The 16,648-nt window shown below is 43.6% G+C and overlaps 1 protein-coding gene across 4 annotated transcripts in view; it reads left to right on the top strand.

Moving 5' to 3' along the window:
- SLC22A3 (solute carrier family 22 member 3) overlaps window positions 1–14,888 on the top strand; it is a 254,671-nt gene extending 239,783 nt beyond the window's left edge. For 3 of the 4 annotated variants that reach the window (XM_075862562.1, XM_075862563.1, XM_075862561.1), the window contains one exon: window positions 14,211–14,888. In XM_075862562.1, coding sequence (XP_075718677.1) covers window positions 14,211–14,292 — 82 coding nt within the window. In that variant the 3' untranslated portion in view covers window positions 14,293–14,888. The remainder of the gene's footprint in view (window positions 1–14,210) is intronic. The other variant, XR_012883206.1, reaches the window with a different exon arrangement.
- Window positions 14,889–16,648: the final 1,760 nt, after the last annotated feature.

The following is a 16,648-nucleotide window of genomic DNA, read 5'->3' as shown; positions in this document are numbered from 1 at the left end:
AGAGAATATAATTTGGGAAATAAGCAACAGTTTACAGTCTTACCGGTAGGACCTTTTTGCGTCCGGACTCCACCTGCACTAAAAGAAGAGTTATTTATCTCTAGGAAGATTTACTTGGCGACATCTGGGTATTATAATATAGGGCCGGCAACAAAGGATTCCTTTAATTAAAGAAAAGCCGCTTCTGCCTGCGGTCACGGTCACAGGGTATGTGGACCCACTAGGCCGCTCCGCCGTAGAGGAGAGGCAGCTGGCCTAGTCACAATCTATACAAGAGTCAATAGCAGTTTGTAACACACAGGTACCTGAACTAGTCCAGACAGCGGCCGAGGCTTCAGCACGGATGGAGGTGGGTGCAGCAGGTTGCGCCAGACATGGGTGATAATACTGGACGTGGCAGATGACACTGGACGTGGCAGAAGACACTGGATGTGGCAGAAGACATTGGACGACTGGACGTGGCAAACGAAAGCAGGTGCAATAGGACACGACTCCAACACTAATAGGCTCAGGAACAAGAACACAGCACGGGATGCAGGATACATGTAACAGGGCACGGGTAACAACTGGAACGGGAAAACACTAAGGGATCGTTTGCAAGAATGACATGGGATACACTGACAATGCTCAGGCAAGGAACAGAAGGGCAGGATCCTTCTTATAGTCCAGTAAATCATGTGTTTTTGATAATGATGATTTAAAAATGCGCGCACACTGGCCCTTTAAGACAGGGCACGAGCGTGCGCGTGCACCCTACGGGACACAGCGGACCAGAGCGGAAGTGAGCGCTGGCGTCTCCTAGGAAGGGGATGCGAGCCAGTACTCACAGATCCATGGCTGCAGTCGACGGGGGGGGGGGGGGTGAGTCAACTCGATGGCCCACGGCCGTGGACGCTACAGTATCCCCCCTCTTACGCCCCTCTTCTTGGGGCCTGAGCGCGAGAGGAATTTCTTAATGAGAGTAGGGGCACTGAGGTTCTCTTCCGGCTCCCAGGACCTCTCCCCAGGACCAAACTCTCTCCAGGCCACCAAGTAGAAAGTCCTTCCTCCTACCCTTTTGCAGTCCGGGATCTCCCTCACCTCAAACACATCAGATGGACACATTAAAGGAGTTTGGGATTCTGAGGGTAGGAGGTAGTCGCAGCTTATAGGAGACAGGGTTTATCTGTTGCAAAATATCAAAAGGTCCGAGCAACCTGGGAGCAAACTTGTATGAAGGCACCTTTAAATGAATGTTCTGTGAAGACAGCCAGACTTTGGTACCTGGAAGATACTGAGGCAGCTCTCTTCATTTTGCATCCGCTTTTCGCTTCATGCGATCGACTGCCTGCAAAATAGAGGACCGGGTCTGTTGTCAGATTTGCAGATAGACCCCAAATGCAGAGTCAGAAGCAGGTACCTGAGATGTAGTCGACAAAGGAAGAGGGACTCTAAGATGTTGACTGTACACAATGTAAAATGGTGTAGAAGTGGTGGACTCACTTGTGTGGTTGTTATGCGAGAATTCGGCCCATGGAAGAAGCTGTACCCAGTCATCATGCTGCAAGTAGATGAAGTGGCGAAGATAATTCTCCACAATCTGGTTGATCCTCTCGACTTGACCATTGGATTGGGGGTGATAGGCTGAGGAAAAGTCCAATCTCACATCCAGGAGTTTATATAAGGCTCTCCAGAATTTTGAGGTAAACTAAACCCCCGATCAGACACATGCGAAGGGGCAAGCCATGCACTCGGAAGATGTGATGAATGAACAGACTCACAAGTCGGGGAGGACAAGGTAGGCCAACCAGCGGGATAAAATGTGCCATCTTAGAAAACCGGTCCACCACCACCCAGACAGTGTTGCATCCTGCTGAGGATGGAAGGTCTGTGACGAAGTCCATCGCAATGTGCTGCCAGGGGACACTGGGTAAAGGCAGAGGTAGGAGCAGGCTTGAGGTGCGAAACCTTGTTAGAAGCACACACCGTGCAGGAAGAGACAAAGTCCACAACATCTTTGGGTAGCGTGGGCCACCAGAAGTGATGAGTAATCAGGTCTTGGGTCTTATGAACACCAGCGTGCCCGGCCAGTTTAGAGTTGTGTCCCCAGAGGAGAATTCATCTGCTGTCTGCCAACCGGAAAAAAGTCCTCCCCGGGGGATGTCTCTAACCTGCAAAGGATTGACAGTGATGATGCAGGACGGGTCTATGATACTTTGAAGGGACTCCACCGTGTCATCAGTCTCAAATGACCTGGACAGGGCATCAGCCCTCACATTCTTGTCAGCGGGACGGTAGTGGAGCACAAATTAAAGATTGGTGAAGAACAGCGACCACCTGGCTTGAAGGGGTTCAGCCATTGGACCGACTGGAGATAGGTAAGGTTCTTGTGGTTTGTGTAGATCACGATGGGGTGAGCTGCGCCCTCTAGCAGATGTCTCCACTCCTCCAGAGCCAATTTGATGGCCAGTAGCTCCCGATCCCCAATAGAGTAGTTGCGCTCTGCAGACGAAAAAAGTCTAGAGAAATAGCCACATACTACTGCATTTCCTTTGGAGTTCCTCTGGAACAGAAGTACACCTGCACCAACAGAAGAAGCGTCCACTTCCAATGAGAACTGCCGAGATACGTGAGGATGATGGAGGATCGAGACTGAAGTGAAGGCTTTCTTGAGGCTAATAAATGCATATTCTCCCCCTGGAGTCCACACCTTGGCATTCACACCCTTCTTGGTAAGGGTAGAGATGGGGCAGTCAGTGATGAGAAGTTTGGTATAAACTGCCGGTAGAAATTGACGAATCCCAAAAAACACTGTATGGCCCTCAGGCCTTGAGGACGTGGCCGTTCCAGGACAGACTTTAGTTTCTCAGGATCCATCTTGAGACCTTTATCCGAGATGATGTAGCCCAGGAAGGGCAAAGACTTCTTTTCAAAGACGCACTTTCCCAACTTGGCATATAAACGATTCTCCCTTAATCGCAGTAGAACCTGACGGACATGCCTCCGATGAGTCATCGGATCTGTGGAGAAAACCAAATTACATCGAGATAGACTACAACACAGACATAGAGGAGATCTCGGAAGATATCATTGACGAATTCCTGAAAGACTGCGGGAGCGTTACACAGTCTGAATGGCATCACCAGGTATCCGTAGTGCCTGTCTCGGGTGTTGACCGCCGTCTTCCACTCGTCCGCTTGAAGGATTCGGATCAAATTATAATCCCCACGCAAGTCTAATTTTGAAAAAATTCTGGCTCCTCGTATACGGTCAAACAGTTCGGATATAAGTGGCAACGGGTATTTGTTCTTGACCGTGATCTGGTTGAGACCACAGTAGTCAATGCAGGGTCAAAGAGATCCGTCTCTCTTCTTAACGAAGAAGAAACCGGCCCTGGCCGGGGAGGAAGACTTTCGTATGAAACCCCTCTCCAAAATCTCCTTGATATGGGCTGACATGGATAGAGTTTCTGGCAAGGAGAGAGGATATACTCGTCCATGGGAAAGAGAAGCATTTGGAACCAGTTCAATGGGGCAGTCATAATTCCAATGTGGAGGCAGCGTCTCAGCCTTTCGCTTGCTGAAGGCATCCGTAAAACTAGCATACTGAGAAGGCAGATCGGAGAGTGACTGAGGCAGAGGGGGCAAAACAGGATGAACTTGTGACAGGCAATGGCTATGGCATCTGAGACCCCATTGAAGAACTTCTCCGGAACTCCAGTCAAGAACCGGAGTGTGTAGGCGAAGCCATGGCCGACCCAGCAGGACAGGATTGATAGCGCTGGGTAATACCAGGAAGGCGATCTGTTCTGAGTGAAGAGCTCCGACTTGTAGCATGAATGGTTCCGTGAGGAACACAATCCGATCAGGCAATGGTAGACCATTCACAGACTCAACAGCCAGAGGTCTCTCCAGAAGAACTGTGGGCAGATGTAAGCTATCCACTAGATCCTGCTGGATGAAATTAGCAGGTGCTCCAGAGTCAAGATAGGCAGAGGAGGGATGTGACGTTTCTCCCGTGGCGATGGCTACAGGAATCGACAATTTGGAAGAGGTTTTGACGTTTGGAGACGTCCCACCTAGAGTTGCCTCTCCAACCAACCCTAGGTGCTGGAGTTTCCCGGTTCCTGTGGACATTGGCGCACAAAATGACCCTTAAGGCCACAATACATACATAATCCAGAGGAGCGTCTGCTCTGCTTATCTTGTTCGGACAACCGGACTCTGTCTACCTGCATGGGTTCTTCAGGTTGTGCACTAGGGGAGCGCAATAGTGGTCTATGGACCGAGGGTGCTGGTCTGTGACCCCGGCTCTCCTGTCGAACCTCCTGAGTGCGCTCCCGGATCCTCATGTCAATCCGACTGGCTAACAGGATGAGGGCATCCAAGGTGGAAGGAAGGTCGCGGGCTGCCAGTTCGTCCTTGATGTGCAAGGACAGTCCCAGCCAAAAGGTCTCCACCAGTGCCTCATTGTTCCATGCCAACTCCGCGGCCAGGGTACGTAAGGAGATAGCATATTCCCCTACTGTGGAACCTTCCTGCTTGAGGGTCAACAGAGGCTGCGGCAGAAGAAGTTTGGCCCGGCTCCTCGAACATGGCACGGAAAGACTGCAGAATCAAGGCTAGGTCCGAGGATACAGGTCCTTGTTGTTCCAAGATTGGGTTCGCCCATGCAAGGTCCAGCGAGGAGGGAGATACACCGTGTTCCAAATTATTATGCACATTGGATTTAAGTGTCATAAACATTTAATTATTAGTTTTTCAATTAAACTCATGGATGGTATTGTGTCTTAGGGCTATTTGGATCATTGTAATCAATCTCAGACACCTGTGATAATTAGTTTGCCAGGTGTGCCCAATCAAAGGAAAACTACTTAAGAAGGACGTTCCACATTATTAAGCAGGCCACAGGTTTCAAGCAATATGGGAAAGAATAAGGATCTCTCTGCTGCCGAAAAGTGTGAAATAGTGCAATACCTTGGACAAGGTATGAAAACATTGGATATTTCAAGAAAACGTAAGCGTGATCATCGTACTGTGAAAAGATTTGTGGCTGATTCAGAGCACAGACGGGTTCGTTCAGATAAAGGCATAATGAGGAAGGTTTCTGCCAGACAAATTAATAGGATTAGGAGAGCAGCTGCTAAAATGCCATTGCAAAGCAGCAAACAGGTATTTGAAGCCGCTGGTGCCTCTGGAGTCCCGCGAACCTCAAGGTGTAGGATCCTCCAGAGGTTTGCAAGTGTGCATAAAGCTATTATTCTGCCACCCCTAAACAATGCTCACAAGCAGAAACGGTTGCAGTGGGCTCAGAAATACATGAAGACTAATTTTCAAACCGTGTAGTTTACTGATGAGTGCCGTGCAACCCTGGATGGTCCAGATGGATGGAGTAGTGGATGGTTTGTGAATGGCCACCATGTCCCAACAAGGCTGCGACATCAGCAAGGAGGTGGCGGAGTCATGTTTTGTCCTGGAATCATGGGGAGAGAGCTGGTAGGCCCCTTTAGGGTCCCTGACGGTGTGAAAATGACCTCTGCAAAGTACGTAGAGTTTATGACTGACCACTTTCTTCCGTGGTACAAAAAGAACAAACGTGCCTTCCGTAGCAAAATTATCTTCATGCATGACAATGCATCATCTCATGCTGCAAAGAATACCTCTGTGTCATTGGCTGCTATGGGCATAAAAGGAGAGAAACTCATGGTGTGGCCCCCATGTTCCCCTGACCTCAACCCTATTGAGAACCTTTGGAGCATCCTCAAGCAAAATATCTATGAGGGTGGGAGGCAGTTCACATCAAAACAGAAGCTCTGGGAGGCTATTCTGACATCCTACAAAGATATTCAAGCAGAAACTGTCCAAATACTCACAAATTCAATGGATGCAAGAATTGTGAAGGTGAAATCAAAGAAGGGGTCCTATGTTAACATGTAACTTGGCCTGTTAAGTTTTTTTTTTATTGAAAGAGCTTTTGATTTCTGTAAATATGACCTCCTGATGCTGCAAATTCAACAAATTACCATTTAAGTTCTCTTTACAACTTTTAAAATGTTTTGATCTCTGTTGTGCATAATAATTTGAAACAGTGCATTTTGAGATTTTTACTTCTAAAAAAAAATCTGTTATCATTAGGAGATTCGTTCAATAAAATTCGCATTATACTCCAACGGTTGATGGCTTGAAGATTATACTGACTGTTATTTGCATCGACTAATAAGGAAAATCAGCGAAAAATAAAATTTGCATAATAATTTGGAACACGGTGTAATAAACGCTACTTTGGCCTCCTCGGAGGGGAAAAGATGAGCCCGTAACCTAAAACGAACCGTGCATTGGTTAATGAATCCTCTACAGGCTCTGGGATCACCGTCATAGCGAAGAGGAAGGGGCAGTGGAACTGGGGATCCGGAACAAACAGGAGGAGCAACGGGCAGTGGCACAGCAACAGCCTCTGGAGGAAGAATCGGAGGTGGAACAGTAAGTTGATCCAGGCGGGCCATGATCGAATTTACAGCCTCGAGGAGTTGATTCTGACATGTGCTTAGGTCATGCATCTCCGTCTGTATCTTCTGGACTGCGGTCTTGGTCTGACCAGCGGGTTCCATGACCTGAGCGTACTTTAACGGTCACATGGTATGTGGACCCACTAGGCCGCTCCGCCGTAGTGGAGAGGCAGCTGGCCTAGTCAGTCTATACAAGAGTCAATAGCAGTTCGTAACACATGGGTACCTGAACTAGTCCAGACAGCGGCCGAGGCTTCAGCATGGATGGAGGTGGGTGCAGTAGGTTGCGCCAGACGTGGCGGATAATACTAGATGTGGCAGACGACACTGGACGTGGCAGAAGACACTGGACGTGGCAAACAACACTGGACGTGGCAAACGACACTGGACGTGGCAAACGACAGCAGGTGCAATAGGACACGGCTCCAACACTAATAGGCTCAGGAACAAGAACACAGCACAGAATACAGGTAACAGAGCACGGGTAACAACTGGAAAGGGAAAACACTAAGGGACCGTTTGCATGACTGACATGGGATATACTAACAACGCTCAGGCAAGGATCAGAAGGGCAGGGTGAGTAAACCCGACGGCCCGCAGCCATGGACGCTACAGCTATAATGAGAAATGAGGAATATTGCATGAAGACTGTGAGGACGAGGCCAGTTCAACATGGCAGACAACTTGTCTGGATACATCTTTAATTCCAGATCAATGCCACTATAACCCAAAAAAGGAAGGGAGGATCTCTCAAAGACACATTTCTCCATCTTGGCATAGAGATTGTTCTCCCGCAACTGTTGAAAGACTTGATGTTTCTGGCGAGTGGTCAAATCAAGCGAGGAGTTCAGTATGTCATCTAGATAAACCACTTCATTGACATTTAACAGATACCGGAAAATTTAATTAAAAAACTCTTGAAATAAGGCAGGAACATTATAGAGTCTGAAGGGCATCACGAGGTACTCATAGGGGCCATCACAAGTATTAAAAGCCGTCTTCCACTCCTCGCCTTTATGGATGTGGATCAGGTTGTATGCTCCTCGCAGAACCAATTTGGTAAAGATCTTGGCTCCACGGATCCTATTGAAGAGTTCTGCAATTAACGGCAGCGGATATTTGTTTTTTACTGTGATCTTGTTGAAACCACAATAATCTATAAATAGATGAAGAGATCCATCCTTCTTCTGGACAAAGAGGAACCCGGCTCCAACCGGCGAAGAGGACTTGAGTTTCTGGCAGGGACAACGGATAGAATTGACCCCAAGGAGAAGTTGACCCTGGCAACCGATTAACTGGACAGTCACAGTCTGTCTATTTTTTTCTGAAGACATCGGCATACGCTGCGTAGCAAGGAGTCAGGCCAGACAGCATCTGTGGCACAGGCGGTGCAAAGGCAGGTTCAACCCATGCCAAGTACTTAGTATGGCAGCTTGACCCCCACTGAAGGACTTGGCCAGAGTTCCAATCAAGAACAGGGGCATTTTACCATTGCCAGGGTAGGCACAGAAGCAAGGGGTTAATGGAGACTGGCAATACATAGAAAGAGATTCGCTCCAAGTAAACCACCCCCACCTGCAAAGTCAGAGGCTGTGTGGCAAACAGAATGGGGTCAGGAAGGTGTTGGCCATGTACCGCCAAGGAATTGTCCAAACGGACAACTGGCAGGCTAAGATGAGTCACCAGGGACTGATGAATAAAGTTTCCTGCGGTTGAGAGAGGCTTGGATGGTGGCAGTAGTGTTGCTACAGGACACGGGCATAGTCAACTTCGGAGTGTGGTACTCTCCACCTACGGTTGTTCCTCCTACCAACCCTAGGTGCTGGAGTTTCCCGATACCAGGCAGTTGCCGCCAAAGTGGCCTTTTCCACCACAATGCATACAAAGGTTGTCCATATTCCTTCGCTGGCATTCTGGATCTGTGAGCTTGACTCGCTCGACCCGCATAGGTTCTGAAGAAACCAGAGTGAGCAGGGTTTTTTGGAATGACAGGGCGAGTCCGGGAAACCTTCTGTCATGCACGGCTTCCCGGGAGTTCTCCTGGGTACGTTCTCTGAAACGTATGCCAATTCTCATGGCCAGAGAGATGAGTACATCCAGAGAGGAAGGTAATTCACAGCCTGCCAGCTCGTCTTATTTGGCCAGCCAACACCCTGCCAGATGGTTGTGACCAGAGCCAGTGTTCCAGGCCAACTCTGCCACAAGGGTCCAGAACTGAACAGCGCATGGACCCACCATAGAACTGCCCTGGCAGATATTCAGGATGGCTGCAGATGCGGATGAGGTTCCACCAAGCTCCTTAAAGTCAGTCCTGAAGGTCTCCAGGAAAACTTGCAAACTCGAGGTCTCGGGTCCCTCACGCTCCCATATGGCATTGGTCCATTTCAATGCTTGGCCCGACAGAAGGGATACCATAAATGCAATTTTGGTCTGATCGGTGGGGTAGTGGTGGGCATGCAGTTGAAAATGCCTTGGGGTCCCCATCATAACGGGTTGACAGTGTCAGGATCACCATAATTATGATCACATCTAAATTCATCAGTTGAACTGATGGATTTGGCTAATAGCGAACAATACAGCTTCTACACCGCGTTCCAAATTATTATGCAATTGTTTTTTTTCGCTGATTTTCCTAAATAGTCGATGCAAATGACAGTCAGTATAATCTTCAAGCCATCAACCGTTGGAGTATAATGCGAATTTCATTGAAAAAATCTCCTAATGATAACAGATTTTTTTTTAGAAGTAAAAAACTCAAAATGCATGGTTTCAAATTTTTATGCACAACAGGGATCAAAACATTTTAAAGGTTGTAAAGAGAACTAAAATGGTAATTTGTTGAATTTGCAGCATCAGGAGGTCATATTTACAGAAATCAAAAGGTCTTTCAATAAAAAAAAAACTTAGCAGGCCAAGTTACATGTTAACATAGGACCCCTTCTTTGATATCACCTTCACAATTCTTGCATCCATTGAATTTGTGAGTATTTGGACAGTTTCTGCTTGAATATCTTTGCAGGATGTCAGAATAGCTTCCCAGAGCTTCTGTTTTGATGTGAACTGCCTCCTACCCTCATAGAGATTTTGCTTGAGGATGCTCCAAAGATTCTCAATAGGGTTGAGGTCAGGGGAACATGGGGGCCACACCATGAGTTTCTCTCCTTTTATGCCCATAGCAGCCAATGACACAGAGGTATTCTTTGCAGCATGAGATGATGCATTGTCATGCATGAAGATAATTTTGCTGCGGAAGGCACGGTTGTTCTTTTTGTACCACGGAAGAAAGTGGTCAGTCATAAACTCTACGTACTTTGCAGAGGTCATTTTCACACCGTCAGGGACCCTAAAGGGACCTACGAGCTCTCTCCCCATGATTCCAGCCCAAAACATGACTGCGCCACCTCTTTGCTGATGTCGCAGCCTTGTTGGGACATGGTGGCCGTTCACTAACCATCCACTACTCCATCCATCTGGACCATCCAGGGTTGCACGGCACTCATCAGTAAACTACACGGTTTGAAAATTAGTCTTCATATATTTCTGAGCCCACTGCAACCGTTTCTGCTTGTGAGCATTGTTTATGGGTGGCCGAATAATAGCTTTATGCACACTTGCAAACCTCTGGAGGATCCTACACCTTGAGGTTCGCGGGACTCCAGAGGCACCAGCGGCTTCAAATACCTGTTTGCTGCTTTGCAATGGCATTTTAGCAGCTGCTCTCCTAATCCTATTAATTTGTCTGGCAGAAACCTTCCTCATTATGCCTTTATCTGAACGAACCCGTCTGTGCTCTGAATCACCCACAAATCTTTTCACAGTACGATGATCACGCCTAAGTTTTCTTGAAATTTCCAATGTTTTCCTACCTTGTCCAAGGTATTGCACTATTTCCCGCTTTTCGGCAGCAGAGAGATCCTTTTTCTTTCCCATATTGCTTGAAACCTGTGGCCTGCTTAATAATGTGGAACGTCCTTCTTAAGTAGTTGTCCTTTGATTGGGCACACCTGGCAAACTAATTATCACAGGTGTCTGAGATTGATTACAATGATCCAAAGAGCCCTAAAACACAATACCATCCATGAGTTTAATTGAAAAACTAATAATTAAATGTTTATGACACTTAAATCCAATGTGCATAATAATTTGGAACACTGTGTATGAAAAAAGGATACATAGAAGCTATATCATAAAAACGAAAAAAAATAAAATAATAAAAGTTAATTCAAGAAAGGTTTGTAAACACATACAACAGATTTAAGGAAAAAAAATTGCCTACAAAGGTGTACATAGTCTTTAACTGTTGCCTGCAATTTAAATGAATGGGTAAATAATTTGGCAAGGTGAAAGGATGATTCCTGTTTATTTAATTAGATAATAAGTTTTACAATACCATAAATACATGCACTAAATTAATTTTTAGTTATACACAGTTTGGTTTCAGATAATTCGAGATGGAGGGTAACTGAGTTTGACTGATTCAAGACCCTAGCTATAAAGTGATTCTTGAGTTATAGGGTTGTATAAATTTGGATCAGGCCCAGTGCACCAATCTTCAGAGAGGGCAAGTCCAACCGGAGCAGACCTGACCCGGCCGCGACGCGGCCAACAAACGCGCCGCCACCATGTTCAGCGCTGCTGTCAAATAGTCTGTTAATGGCCATGTGTTATTGTCGGCCCTTTTCCTGCAAAATCGTGTGGCCATTAATTAACACACCCTTTATGGCCGCACGATTTTGCAGGTAAGTGAAAGTTTTTCAGAAACGAATGCGCAGTGGACAATGCAAACGGGAAATTGCAATTTTTCTGTTTATGCCATTTCAGTGCGCAGTATGTTGTGCCCAGCTTGTGCCACTGAAGAATCATACCCCTTAAATTGTTAAGTAATTTCTCCCTGCTAAGGCAATGCCATATATATATATATATATATATATATATATATATATATATGTAAACTGCCGTTTGGGCACACTCTGAGGCTTAGAAGAGACGGTGCGCCATTTGGCATTTGGAGCACAGATTTTGCTTGGTTGTATTTTTTTATTTTTTTTGTGGTATTTCTGTTTAGAATGTAGGAGCATATGTAAGCTGTACTGAGTACATCAGGGCATAATAAGATGGTATAATAATGTGGTAAATGATCAAATTATCTATAGATGTGTGGTATTGTTTGAAGCAATCTTTTATGCACAGGTCAGTGTCACACTGATTTTTGGTGTCCATTCTTATTCCCTTTGTGGAACACACTCTGCACCTTTTTTGGAACCTTGCCTACTTTGTAGTTTGGGAAGCTTTGCTGAGATAGTGTTGCCCTGGTATAATACAGGCGTGCTCGCTTCCACAAATGTACCTGGGCCCTCCCCTTCCTGGCTCCCAAATATTAGGGCCTTGATAACCACTTCTTGAAATTGAAGGAATGTTCCCTTCTGGCCTGCACATGATGTTTTTTCACCCCAGCTTATTAGGGCCATAAAAATGTTTTGTTTTTCATTCACATAGCCGTATAGGGCTTTTTTTTGAGGGATGAGCTGTAGTTTTCATTGGTACCATGTTCGGGCACATGCGACTTTTTGATCATTTTTTATTCTATTTTATGGGAGGCAAAGTGACCAAAAAAACAGGTATTCTGGCATTGTTTTTTCTAAAAATAAAATTGCGGTGTTCACCGTGCAGTATAAATGGCATTCTAACGTTATTCGGCGGGTCAGTATGATTACAGCGATACCAAATTGATATTGTTTTTCTATGTATTACTACAGGAATTCATATTTCCCTCTGGCCTGCTTCAGGGTGTTTCCTCATCCACGTTATACTACGCCATAACTTTTTTTTAATTTTTTGATTAATGTAACTGTGTAGGGGCTTGTTTTTTTCAGAACAATCTGTAGATTTTATTAGTACCATTTTGGGACCGTTTTCTGTAAGAAAAGATGACCCAAAAGCAGCAATTTATTTTATATTTTTTTGCCATTCACCATGCACCATAAATTACATATTAACTTTATTCTGCAGGTAGATATTATTACAGCCATACCAAATTTATATAGTTTTTTATATATATTACAGCTTGCACAATAAAATCGCCGTATTTTATGAGCCATAACTTTTTTATTTTTGTATCGACAAAGCTGTGTAATGGCTTGTTTTTTGCAGGACGGCATTCGTTTTTATTGGTACAATTTTGGGGTAAATGTGACTTTTTTATCACTTTATATTCAATATTTCTTGAGAAAATGTAACCTGAAGGCAGCATTTTTTTTCTTGCTGCATGTATCGTGCGATATAAATTATGTGATTATTTTATAGTTCGGGTTGTTACGGGCGTGGCGATACCAATTATATATAGTGTTTTTTTATTTTTTTTTAAAATAAAAAAAGGCTTATAGGAAAAAAAAGGTGATTTTTGTTTTTTTAACTGGAATTTTTTTTATTTTTGTACCTATGTAGTGCAGTGTATTAAAACTGTCGGTTTTATACAGTCAGCAAGCCTATTAGGCTCAGCTTCTAGCAGGGCCTAATAGGCTTCTTAATTTGTCAGACCGGAGACTATTGTTAGGCCTCCGGTTGCCATATAACCATTGACAACCCTGCGATCGCGGCTACAAACCACTTAGATCCCGCGGTCGCTATTGACCGTGGCATCTAAGGGGTTAGTCAGCTGAAATGGAAGTTTGCTCTGATCCTGGCCATTACAGCAGGATGGCTGTAATATACAGCTGACTCCCGCAGTGATGGCGCAGGCTCAGCTGCTGAGCCGTTGCCATCACCGTGACGTAATGCTACTGCGCTTTGCTGGAACCACCTTCCAATAGCGCTATATAAATATGGCACATGCCGGAAAGGGGTTAAAGGAGATTGTATTAATATGTATAAATATCCACAGACAATACACAAAATATGTACATGATCTATTCTCTCCAAGAACTGTACATTTGGCTAGGTAACATATTTTGCATTTGGAGGAAAGACAGTCAGTCACTATTGGTATGTCAGAGAATTTTCATTAGTCAAGCTATGATCAAGAGTTATTAACTATAATATCACAATTTAAGGAGTAGATATTTATCTCATGTTTAACGGTATTGCAAGTTATAATTGATCAGAGGGAAGTTTGAGGTTTACTTAATGTCAATCAACTTAGATGTGATCTATATTATTGTGATCCTGTGTATTAGAGACACACAGGACCTGCTCTCAGCTGAGATGTAGGTACATTTCACTAATGCAATTCGGCTGATAGCGAACGATACAGCTACTCTGTATAGAGGATACATAGAAGCTGTATTTGAAACACTAATTTTTTTTATTTTTTTTAAAAGTATATTTAAAAAAAATGTTTCTGAGAGTCTAAAACATAGATTTAATAAAATAAAATAAAAAAGCCTACAAAGTTCTCCATAGCCTTTACATGTACAGATATTTGACCGATTTCCGACCAATCAGACCAATATCAATCTAAAAGAATGTGTGTAAATGGCCAATTGATCTGATTGAAATCTGTCTCATCTGCCAGAAGACCGATCTGACATGCATGTAAATTTGTCTGCCAATCACAATGATTGGAAACAGCATCTGAAAGATATCTGAAAGACAACTTCATTATAGGGAATAGAAAGGCAAAAATAATAAAAATCTATTTTGAAATATTCCTATTTTTAAAGTTTAGTACGATCTTTCTTGTCTTGCAGCAAAAATGTTTAATTAATTAATTTAAACCTTCCATTTTTAGGCCAATGAGAAATGACACGAAAGAGAAGATGGAGACCCCTATTCTTGACAGTCATCTAAAAAGTGATGTTGTGAGATTATGACCTTTTACCGCGCACATCTTAAAACATAAAGTCGATAATAAAAAATGCCCTTATAGTTTTGTAAATGTATCTCCAAATATGTATAGCTTACTAGGTCTAGAATAGGCCAGCACCAACTAGTGTGAACAATTGTAATCAGTTATTTTATACAATGAAATATATATGAACTTGTATTTTCACACAATACACAGCTATTTTTTGTTATCAAAGGGATTTGTAAGAAGCTGCAATATAGCTGCTGATATATGGAAAAAAAGCTGCATACATTCTCTATGTTATACTGTATAAAGGTAATATCTGCTAGGCTGTTCTGCCTCTTTAAAGCACCAATGCAGTGTCCAACTATGTACTTCTATTAATGTAGAGTTTGGGGATCCTTTACATTTTATGAGATGAAAGATGGCACGTGCCGTCTGCAGCTACCAAATCCATATTTTATTTATACACAGTGTGTTGGATCTCTAGGCAGTGATACCTGGAGACGTGGAAACTGTGTAAATTGTAAGTCAAGCAGAACACACATTGTTGTATTACACTTTAATAATCCACAAAAAAATGTTTTATTTATTGTGTACAATAAATATTCCCATTCCTTTTCTGTTTGTAGATGTGCAGTGATTATTTTTTATTTAACACATTTTGTTATTTGCTTTAAATATCAAATCCAAAGAACAACTATGTTTGGTGAAAACATTAAGAGGCGGCGGACACGCTGGCAAGATAGAAATCGAATCATCAAATAGTTGGGATGGGTTTTGCAAGCTGTAATTTTGTGTGAGATTTCATGGTCATATCCGACCATCATTTAGGCCTTTAGGGTATGTAATGTAGAATACCATAGTAGCTTAACAAAAGCTTTGCGTCTCACCTGTCAGCAGAATTTCAACAAGGCAACCTCACCAACAATGCCACAAATATGGCAGCTGAAAGCCATGGTTATAGCGCAATCACTGCAGGTTTACATTCCTCAAGTAGCTAATTGTAACCCACAACATTGATATATTGCCTTGTAAACTGGGTGACACTGGTAATGGTATATATAGTACGTGCAGTTTCCTAAAGCATTCTATTTATTTGCTTATTCCTTGCTTTTCCTATATATGCTTTGTGGAGAACCAAAATAATACTATTAGAGCAACGCTCACATTTTTATCACATGAATAATTGGGCAGAGGGGGTCAGCATACATTGTTTAAAATGTTGGACGGTACTGGCTATGCAACCAAAAGCAGAATCTCCTAAGGATGCCTAGAATAGTGTAGGTGATAATTCCTGTGTTATCAATGGAGACTTAATGGAGTGAAAACCTTTTAATGTCTTCTATGCTGAGATATGATCGCTGGAAATTACAGGCCCAATACCCGACTGTACTCTGGAGTGATTCTGTTGACATTTCCTGTCCTGTTTGCTGTCAAAAGCAGAGTTATATATAGCTGACAAGGTTGAAAAAAGACCCAGGTCCATCAAGTCCAAGTAATAATACTACCGTGCTAATCCAGAGGAAGGCAAAAAACCCCATGAGGTTGAGAATAAATTCCTGGATCAACGTCTTATTTCCAGAAACTTGTAATATTATATTTTTCAAGAAAGGCATCAAGGCCCTTCTTGAACATCACAACATCCAGTGGCAGAGAGTTCCATAGTCTGCTCTCACAGTAAAGAATCCCCACCTGTGATGACGGTGGTGAAACTTTTTTCATCTAGACTTAGAGGATGACCCCTTGTCCTTGTTACAGGCCTTGGTGTAAAAAGATCATTGGAAAGATCTCTGTACTGCCCAATTATATATTTGTACATTGTAATTATCACCCCATAGCCGTCTTTTGTCTAAACTGAATAGCCCCAAGTTTGATAACCTTATTGGTACTGCAATCCTCTCATTCTCCTAATTACCGTGGTCGCCCATCTTTGCGCCCGTTATAGTTCAGCCATATCCTTCTTATACACAAGTGCCCAAAATTGTACACAATATTCCATATGTGGTCTGACAAGTGATTTGTATAGAGGCAAAACTATGTTCTTCTCTTGAGTATCTATGCCTCTTTTGATGCATCCCATGATTTTATTTGGCTTGGCAGCATCTGCCTGGCACTGGTTACTAAAGAAAAATGTACTGTCCACAAGTATCCTGAAATATTTTCTAAGTAGCAGTTTTACCCAGTGTTTTACCATTTAATGCATAATTGTAAAATGTGTTTCATCCGCCTATGTGCATAACCTTACATTTATCCACATTAATCTTATTTTGTAATTTCTCTGCCCAAACCTTCAGCTTCCCCAAATCCCTCTGTAGTATTATATTATCCTCTTCAGTGTTGATTACTTTACAGAGCTTAGTATCATCTGCAAATACTGA

Source organism: Rhinoderma darwinii, chromosome 4 (genome assembly GCF_050947455.1).
Source record: "Rhinoderma darwinii isolate aRhiDar2 chromosome 4, aRhiDar2.hap1, whole genome shotgun sequence".
Classification (NCBI taxonomy): domain Eukaryota; kingdom Metazoa; phylum Chordata; class Amphibia; order Anura; family Rhinodermatidae; genus Rhinoderma; species Rhinoderma darwinii.
The sequence above is the reverse complement of the archived record's forward strand: the minus strand, read 5'-3'. Positions and strand labels throughout refer to the sequence as shown.